We start from the raw sequence: 10278 nt of genomic DNA, 5'->3' as shown, positions 1-10278 counted from the left end.
AACAGTTTTTTAGCATAAAAATTTTAATTTGTTACTAGAAAGTTGTTTTTAGAAGTAGTACGAAGCCGCCCCAAACGAAAGCCTTAGTGAGCGCCAATTTACATCTGTCTTTTTTTGTGGATTGAGATTTGGCTTTGCCTGTATTTAGAAACTACAAAATATTGGTTGGCATGTAAAAATATCCATGCCTCGTAACTCACTTTGCTCGGTTTTGGGAGTTTTGGAAGGCTTCGTTTGGAACATCTTTCATAATGTTTTTTACAACGGTTTTTTAGTTATTTTTTTTACTAAAAAATTGTTTTAGAAAGCAAGAAGAAAGCTAGCCCAAACAAAGTTTAAATAATCGGTGATTACTTTTATAAATAAACTAGTAATAATGACAAAAAAATATTACAAATGCACTGTTATTATTTTACTTTGGATATATCTAACCAAACAAGGGAAACATTTCTCCTGCGTTTACTTTACAGACAACCAAACAGCATCAAAATATTTGGAATTCATTGCATTTACTTTACATTGCGTTTTCTTTGCAGACAACCAAACAGCCCCAAATCAAACACTAATATTCTCCAAACTCTTACATTTGGAATATTTTACGTTTCTTTTACTTCAAACCAAACAGTCTCATAATTTTTATGATTTTAATGTGATTTTTAGATCTCGAAGCACTTTAATAATTAAGTTAGAAACTTTAGATATTGGCTACCAGATTATTTGCATTTCATTTTCAATGAATTAATAGCAAAAAACGATGTTTCTCAACAAGATAAACCCATCAATACCAAGAACGCTGCTTGGATAAGCGCCATCCAAATGAGCTTATACGAAGAACTAAGAATCATTATTGCGAACTACTTCAAATTATTTCTCTAACATTTGGAATACTTTACGTCTCTTTTACTTCAAACCAGACCGTCTCTTAATTTTTATGTTTTTAATGTGATTTTTAGATCTCAAAGCACTTTAATAATTAAGTTAGAAACTTTAGATATTGGCTACCAGATTATTTGCATTTCATTTTCAATGAATTAATAGCCAAAGCGATGTTTCTCAACAAGATAAACCCATCAATACCAAGAACGCTGCTTGGATAAGCGCCATCCAAATGAGCTTATACGAAGAACTAAGAATCATTATTGCGAACTACTTCAAATTATTTATGGGACCAAATATTTGACAAAATTTTGCATGCTTATAGTTAAAAATAATATATTTGATATGTCACCAAAAAAAATAGTCTTGATTGATCAAGCATGAATCTTGAGGCAAAATCAAGTTGAAAACTTCAAAAATTAAATTGGAGACCATTTGAATTTTGATTTCAGCAAACTTATAGTCGAACTGAGCGTCTCGGAAAAACGAACCCAAAGACACCAAAATCGACACAATCCGAGCCCAAATTAGTCCAAATCAAAGACTCGAAGCACTTTTGGAAGGATCTAACCACAATTTGGGTTACCAAATGATCTCCAATCATGACATGCTTATAGTCGAATCGAGCGGCTCGACGAGACAAATCCAAAAAACCCAAGATCATTAAATTTTGATATCATTAAGACAGTCAAAAATCCATTGAACGGTGCATGATCACAAGAATCAAGATCGGACGTCCATCCGAACCACTCCCAATTTACCCTTGATCTTCTATTTATTTACAAGCAATGCCACTCAAGAATTCTAGAAATATGACCCCATTTCTTCTTTAAAAAGGGGGAAGAGCCAAGAGAGAAGAAGGAAGAGGAGGAAGAAAGATCCAGCTGCCTAACTCCTCGACCACCGCCGGAGTTCTGCTGCACCACCGGTTCTATTGAACCACCACTAGACCATCAAGGTCGTCAAAGTGCCACCCAAAGCAATAGTGCCCCTTGATGTTGAAGTGCCACTGCCAGACCACGGCTTGATACTAGAGTGCTGTCAGACCACCACCTGAGGCACGGACTTTTGTTGGATCACCACATGATGCCCAGAGTTCTGTCGAAACTACGATCCTTCTGACCTATGTTGCCTACTATGATCCTTCCGACCTCCCTTGCTAGACAATGGTCTTTCTGACCCCAATAATCTCTTGCCGACCACAGTCCTTCCGACCTCTGTCGCCCACTACGATCCTTTTGACCTTCGTCGCATACTACGGTCCTTCCGACCTCCCTCACCAGACAAAGATCTTTATGATCCCAATCTCCTGCCAACTACGGTCCTTCCGACCACTGTCATCAGGTTACAATCCTTCGGACCTACGTCGCTCGCCACCTATGGTCATGCCGCCCAAATTAACATATCAACATTGATTCTTCCAACTCCTACCATATATATAATTTACTTTATATGATGTATATTTGCTACTTCAAACCAAGGCCTTCTCCCAAGGAAGGGCCTCATTTGTAATCGACTGCAAAGACTAGTGGATTCATTCAAATTGGGCTAGGCCCCGTGATTTTTCTCCCTTTTCAGGGGTTTCCACGTAAAAATTATGATGTCTCCTGTGATTAATGCATCCACCTTTTCTACCTGTTTGTGTACTGGATTTTCGTACAACGCTAAGATGTTAAACTATATACTTCTCTACCATCGCAAATATTCCGGGACACAAAAATCTTTATGTGAAGAACCTCATAAATTCAAAATCATTCATTTTTTAGATTATTATGCATTGACCTATCCAAAATAATCATAACGCTAAGTAGTATCTTTTCATTTAGACCATTGATGAAGAGTCTAGATTTTTGACAGGAATTATTAAAACATCCATGCTTTAAATATATGAATAAGCCTTGTTCCTATATATTCAAGTGGACTTCTATGAGAATTCTTAAACTTAAAACATTTAGGATTCATTACGGACAGCATTCTTATTATTTTTTTAAGCTACTTTATAATACAAAGTTTCTTGAACTAAAAATTTTTGTACTAAAAAGCTGCTTTAGAAAGCAGTAAAAAAGTTATCCCAAACGAAACCTTAGTAGCCGTACGACATTCATATGGTACCTCAACTTATTCACCTTTTGGATATTCATATGTCAAAAGCTCTCATCCTCCAATTGGCTTCATTTGCGATAATTTTTTTACTATTTTATAAACCCATTTTTTAGTACAAAATTTTCTAGTTCAAAAAATTTTTGTACTAGAAAACAACTTTAGAAAGCAGCAAGAAAACTGTCCCAAATGAAGCCTTCATCAACAACTTTCTAACAATTGAGTTTTGAAATAAGTTTCCACTATTATTATTGACCGATGCCAACAATAGTATTACGTCGCCCACCCATGACCACCCATCATCGACTAGCGTAGAAACTCATGTTGGATCGATGCTAACATTTTATCATTACATGTTTTCTTACATTGTTATCTATTATCGCCTTAGACCAACACTAACATGTGTGGTATCTCATCTATTCATCCACTCTATCACCTTCTAATAATCTCAACAGCAATTGCAAGTGATCCCTTATGTTTCAAACCTTGTATTCTAACCTCCTCTAAGGTTTCATTTGAGACGATTTTCTTATTGCATCTTAAAATAATTTTTTAGTTAAAAAATTAATTTTTTTGGACTAAAAAGCTACTTTAAGAAGCAATAAAAAAGTCATCACAAACGAAGCTTAAATGTGACATCTGAAGCTAAATAATAGATCAATTTTGAGCTAAAATAGACTGTAATTTTTCTCTTCTTATTTTTTCTATAAAAAAATTACGCCTAGTGTGTTGTGACTTTTTTGTTAATATATATTAATCCCTCTCTAATATCACAAATATTCTAACATATAGTATTTTTTTAATATTCAAAATTGATTTTAAATACATTAATAAAAGAAAGAAAGAAAAATATAATCAAACATTGCCCTATGATGCCTCTCACTTTAACATGGATTCATCGATGGAGGGGCAAAGTTAGAAAGATACATTTTTCTTGCTTAATTAAAAATAAAAATAAAAATAAAAATAAATAATGAAAATATTTTTTAAATAATAAGAAAATGAGTTGCAGAAACAAAATGAAAATGATTTGGATAATACAATTCGCTAAGTTGTATTAGCTCATTATATGTTATGCGTTTCATTTTAGATCAGGATAGTGTTAATTAAGGGCCGGTTGAATATATAAGGCTAATTTTTTGAGCCAGTTGGTGTGTAAGTACATTTCTATTTTTTAATTTAAATTTTTAAAGAATCCTAGCTTTTTGTATTTCCTATAGGGGTGCCAAAATCTGGCCCGACCCGAAACCTAACAGGAAAAATTTTGGGCTTGGGTCAACCCGTTTACCTTCTACTCTAAATATTTCACAATCAATGTGAATAATATCTAAATATCTCTAAATATTTCACAATCAATGTGAATAATAGACCCAAGATATCTAAAACACGCACTCTTATTGATATCTAAAACATTTACCCTAAACCTAATAATACGTTTATAATTCAAGTTTACCTTCTACTCTTATCAACAAGATAATACCATCAAGGAAAAATATACCTTCCCTCTATTGGTTGGCGAAAGGATTCGGCCGATCGATTCATAGCTTTGGGCGAAGAAACACACAGAAGGAAGAAAGATGGATACATTCAGAACAATCAAGCTCCCGTCACAATTACGAAGGAGGTGTGATTTCGGAAGCAAGAGAAATGACAAGAGGAGGTGTGACTTTGGATGCGATAGGAAGGAACGTCGCCGAAGGTTGAAGGTGGCAATGCAAATTCGAACGTGGTTAAAGGAGGGGAGACAACGGGCAGGAACATCGTTGAAGGATGCTAAGAAGTGCAGAGGTGAAGTCGAAGGAGCGGAGGAGAGCAATGGAAAATAGAACAAATAAAACAGATGCACATTCAATCGGTTAGATAGGGTTATTTGCATCGGATTTGCTGCGGATTTATCGCCAGAAAAAAAGATCATTGCAAATCTGCCGCCATTTTTGACAAAAAAAAAATAATAATCTTACGTAGAGTCTGCCACAAATCTGCTGTAAAAATCTGACTTTCTTGCAATGAGTGGTCCAATGGTGGTCAAATAATTATGATCTATTGGCAATAGTTGGAGAGTGATGGCATGATAATGTTCTATCATAGTTTTATGAAGCCTCCTCTCTAGTCAAGCCCCGCTTCATTTAGAGACTAATGTATAGTTTTTATGAGAGTTTTTTTTTTTAAAAAAAAATATGATCAAAATCCAAAAACATTCAGTCGGATGGCTTGCATTGATTTTGTTCATTATGATCATTTTTTCAGCGTTTAAGTATCACAATGATTTTAGAAATAAATAACCTTGATCCCATTCGCGCTATTCATTTCGTCAAGATGCTAGATTATGTTATAAGCATGTAATATTTGGCTATTTTTTATCCTATTATTATCTTAAATTAAGCGTATCTGATTGAGACTGATTAGGATGCGGATCAAATCAGTTTTGCTAGATTTGTCTCCATGAGATATTTAAATCGGCAACAAATTTGTTAAAATTGGAGATCACATAATAATTAATTTGGCTCTCTTAAGGTTTCTAACTTGAATATTATCTTGAAAGTCCTCCAGAATCCAAAGAATTTTTTTATTTTACACCCGTAATTGAGTCAAAACCAGCAAAGTCAGTACAAAGTCCAATGCGAATAGTACCATATGCAATTATTTTTTTCATAATCACACCCAAGTCAAAATTAACAAAGTCAACCCCTGCACTGGTCCAGCCAATCTCCAATGCGTATTTAATGAAATCCATAAGGCTAATAACAGTGGTTTGCCCACATGTTATTCAACTAACTTTACTATTACAAGCCATGAAACTAAACAAGGCAATCCACACATTTCATTTTACCTAATCCCATTCATTCCTAACAACATATTTTCAATTCAGAATTAAATATATAGAAATAAATTTTAAAAATATATATATTTTCAAATAAAAATTTCTTACAATAGACAATGCAATTTCAGCCAAGGCAATTCATTAAGGCTTCATTTGGGACGGCTTTTTTACTGCTTCTTAAAGCAGCTTTGTAGTACTAAAAAAACTGCTTTAAGAAACAGTAAGAAAGTCATTCTAAACGAAGCCTAAGACTTCTGAATTTTTATTGCGTCCTCCCACCTGACGTAGAGATACGACCTCCCAGAGCTAAATTCGCGCTAAAAAATGAGAAATACCGAGCAAATACCGAGCAATACCAAACAATAACGAGGAATATCATCATGTGAAGACCAATACCCAGTTATACCGAGCTATACCGAGCAATACAAAAAAATACCTAGTTTTTCCTAGAAAGAACTCGGTATTTTTTTGTATTGCTCGGTATTGCTCGGTACAGCTCGGTATAACTCGGTATTGATCTTCACATGATGATATTCCTCGTTATTATCAAATAATACCTAGCAATACTGAGCAAAAACCGAGTTTTTTGGCGGTGGGAGGACATATCTCTACGTCAGGTGGGAGGACGCAATAAAAATTCAAGACTTCTTTTGGTACGGTTTTTTGGTTGCTTCTTAAAATAACTTTTTAGTACAAAAATTAAATTTTTTAAATAAAAAATTACTCTAAGAAGCAACAAGGAAGTTGTCCCAATTGAAACCTAAGTTTCCATTTGAGACAACTTTCTTGTTGTTTTTTAAATTTTTTTAGAGAGATTTTTAATTCCAAAAATATTTGCAATAATTTAAAAAAAAAACGGTAAGAAAGCTATTTCATGCAAGTCTAAGTTCACCGGTAAAAGAAAATTGTTCTGATGAGATGGAATTGCAAAAAGAATTTAATTAATAATAACATCTGGGAAAAGAAGAAAAATAATTAAATGATATTGTTGTAAAAACACTAATTTCATGCACCATATGGTTTTGATGTTACATTTATACAAATCATTTTTATTATTCTGATAACATATATTCAACGCTTAAACCAACAAAGGGATCGATAGTACTCCTACAGTCCTACAGCACAATTTAAATAAACCAAATGAATACTAAAAGAACAAATCGAACTCTGCGATACAATCACTACGTCATGAGGAAGAAGATGAATCAGAGTGTAGATTCTGTTCCTTCTGAGTGGGATACGGAGTGGAGCTTTCACAAGCTCTAGTCTTCCTCTTCTGTAAGAAACTCTGCAGCGATCTTTTCATTGACAACCTCGAATTCAGTACCTGGTGGTCCGGCGCCGGCGCCGGCTCCGGCCATGAACCACCAAGAGCAGAAGCTGACTGGCCGCTTCTCTTCATCTTCTCCTCCATCTCCCTCTTTGCCATGCATATTATTGCCCTCGCCTGCAATATTAATTCTCTAGAATTACTGCTCGTAGTATAAATGGATGAATATATAACTCAAACTGCCTGATGAAAATTTCGAAAAATTTTCAGTTATATTTTTATAAAATCTAGCCGTTATACGTAAATTTATGTTTTTGTGTAAATTAGTTGTTTGATTGAACGATACATACAGTAATTACGAGAGAAGTAGTAACCTGAATCTCAGTGACGTCGCAGATGCAAACCTGGCCGCCATAGAAAATACTAATTTTCTGCTGCAGATCGCCGGCGGCGGGGGTCGCCGGTGGACCTCTTACCGACACCCCCGGCCTTCCATCACCACTGCAATACATAATTAATTCATAAAGATCGTCAGATTCTCTTGGTCAAATTTAAAATTGAAAAGAAATTAAAAGCAAAAGGGAATGGTTTAAAGGAAAAATTGATCGATCAATAGCACCACCTTTGGTTTCTGCTACTGCTCGACCGGCCGCCAGGCGTTAGAGAGAGCTCTGTGTCACAATCGATATTGCCGGACGCCATTCTTCACCTTAATCTTCCTTCAAATTTTATACCAGTTTATATCACTGAGATTCAAATATCCTTCTCCTTTGTGGATTCCACAAGAACTAGAGAGAGAAATAGGATTGGAGATAGAGAGAGAAATAGGGAGAAAGGGCGCACGTGATTTATAAATTGCCTCGGCGGCACAAGGAACACGCATTTGTTTCATGTGTCGAAATTAGCGGTGGGGCCCATGGCTTCATATGCTGATGGCGACCGTTTCCGATTTCCACGATCCTACTTTCTCCTTTTAATGGTGAGGACGTTTGGGTTTGTTTGGAGCTCTTTGTCGAGTTCTATAATCCAAGAAGAGGGCACCATAACTTCAATGGAAAAGCATTTTTTTTATTAAATATTAAAATAGAAAAATTAAAAAAAAAAATAACTAAAAAATAATTATCACACCGCAGCTCTCTCTCTCTCTCTCCCCAACTCTGAAAACTAAAAATATCACTTTTTTTGGGAATTTAGGCCTCTCTTTCTTCTCACTATGTATTCTTATAACTTTAAGTCTTTTATTTCTTTCTAGTTCCTTATTCCTGGCTCTCTCTCTCTTTCTCTCTCACACACACAAGAACTCGTTGTTTGTAATATGTTTTAATCATTATTATCAAAGTTTGATATTGCTATAAAGAATTTGGCATGATCAACACTGATCATAAGGCAATATTTGAATTAAAAACTTTCAGAATTAAACTCAAGATCATCTAAATCTAATTCTAATAAGCTTTGAGTTGAATTGAACATCTTGATGAGACCAATCTTTTAACGCTACAAATGTTTCTATTTGACTCTAAATGACCTAAAATCAATAACTTGAATTATGTTTAAAAACTTCTAAGCATAAATGGATGGAGTAAACTTCCAATTATGATGTGCTTACAGTCAATTGGGTGGCAAAATGAGATGAATCTAACGTGGCTAAGATCACTTGATTCTGACATCATTAAGACATTAAAAGTTTGATAAAAAAATCAATGATTAAGGGGATATGTGTGGATCATACAAGGAAGTGCTTTGAGTTCTTGTCAAATTTATCAAAGTGTCATCTAAAAAAGTTTATAAATAAGATCTCATTCCCTATAGAAGAAGTGGTTCAAGACATAAGAGAACTAAAAACTTTCCTTGCATTTTCTATCTATCACCGCCGAAAACCACCATTAGCAATCAACAACAACATCACTAGACTTCTATCAACATTTAACATTGCTGTTGGGTTTAATCATCTACTTGTGATCATAATATATTTGTAATTTCTATAGGGAAACTTCATCAATTATTCTCAATTAAATATAATCCTATCTTCTTCAACTGCGAGAAGTGGTGATATTTAAATCTCCTATTCTATAATGGATTGCTACAACTAGACTAGGTCCTGCAATTTTTCCTTTTCCTGGATTTTCTATGTAAAATTTTTTTGATCTTCTACATTATTTTCTATATGTATTAGCTAGATTTTTGTTAATAACTAAAATATTAAACACTAATTTGATCATCATAAATTTTTTAGCAAGTAATAAAAGCTTAAATTTATGCATTGTTTGACATTACTTTTTTTATACATATAATTTTGAGTTGTTTTTTTTTTTTTTTTTTTTTTTTTTTTTTTTTTTTTTTTTTTTTTTTTATGGAGGTGATAATCTCATGGATATATATTTCTATTTTAAAGTTTTTTTTGTTTTTAATTTTGAAAACTAAAATTCTCTTTCATTGAATATTTATAAAAGTTGCACGAATAAATTACAATTATGCATGTTGCCAAGTATCGATAATCACAACCTTTAGGTGATCTCTGTATTTTTTGCTTTCTTATAACCATTTCCTACTTCTATTGTATTGATCCTCTTAATTCAAATCTGCTTTCTTGTATTCAGTTTGTTGTTGCCCCTTTACATATAGGCGAGTTGTTTGTTAAAACATAGTTAATTCTTTACTGTTATTTTCTATTGGGCCCTGATATTTCTATTATGGGTGATATATATGTTATTGGATTCATATTTTATGATGTTCTATTTTCAACATTCTTGATTTCATGTATTGTGTTTGTTGGTAAATCCTTCAATTGGATGGTTTATCTGTTTATCGCTTGGTGTTTATCTCTATATATGATCTAATGTGATTGATTATTTGGTAGATATCCTTTTGGGTGTTCTATTGTTTTTAATCTTTTGTTACATTAATGTATTAGTTTTCTAGTTTATGCTCCCATGAAGGTTATATACTTATATCCATGATTTAATCCTAGTTTTGGTGTTTTGAAAACACTCAATGTGTCTTCTACTTTTTGTATTATTTTGGTTTTCGTTCTTGAGCTTCTAATTAATTGTGAGTTTCACTGTATATGGTGGGGATTTCTTGATATTTTTGTCTGTGATTGGATTACGTGATCGATTTTTGTTGGCAGTGTTTGCTGGTTGGATACCATTGCTAATTTTAGTGATTTTTTGTGTTGGGTTTGTATTTTCCTCTGTTGTTCCAATGTGTTTAG

The 10278-nt window shown here is 33.7% G+C and overlaps 1 protein-coding gene across 1 annotated transcript; it reads right to left on the bottom strand.

Annotated features, from left to right (window-relative positions):
* Nucleotides 1–6812: 6812 nt before the first annotated feature.
* Nucleotides 6813–7844, bottom strand: LOC110112116 (protein TIFY 5A). Its single transcript, XM_020844213.2, has 3 exons — nucleotides 7690–7844; nucleotides 7442–7568; nucleotides 6813–7244 (listed from the first exon to the last, which is right to left on the bottom strand). Exons 1-3 carry the CDS (start codon nucleotides 7767–7769, stop codon nucleotides 6984–6986), a joined length of 468 nt encoding a protein of 155 aa, XP_020699872.1. The 5' UTR covers nucleotides 7770–7844; the 3' UTR covers nucleotides 6813–6983.
* Between the last annotated feature and the right edge of the window lie 2434 nt (nucleotides 7845–10278).

The sequence above is a fragment of the Dendrobium catenatum genome, unplaced genomic scaffold, assembly GCF_001605985.2.
Source record: "Dendrobium catenatum unplaced genomic scaffold, ASM160598v2 fragScaff_scaffold_405, whole genome shotgun sequence".
Taxonomy (NCBI): Eukaryota; Viridiplantae; Streptophyta; class Magnoliopsida; order Asparagales; family Orchidaceae; genus Dendrobium; species Dendrobium catenatum.
Note: the sequence above shows the minus strand (reverse complement) of the source record. Positions and strands in the feature narration are given on the sequence as shown.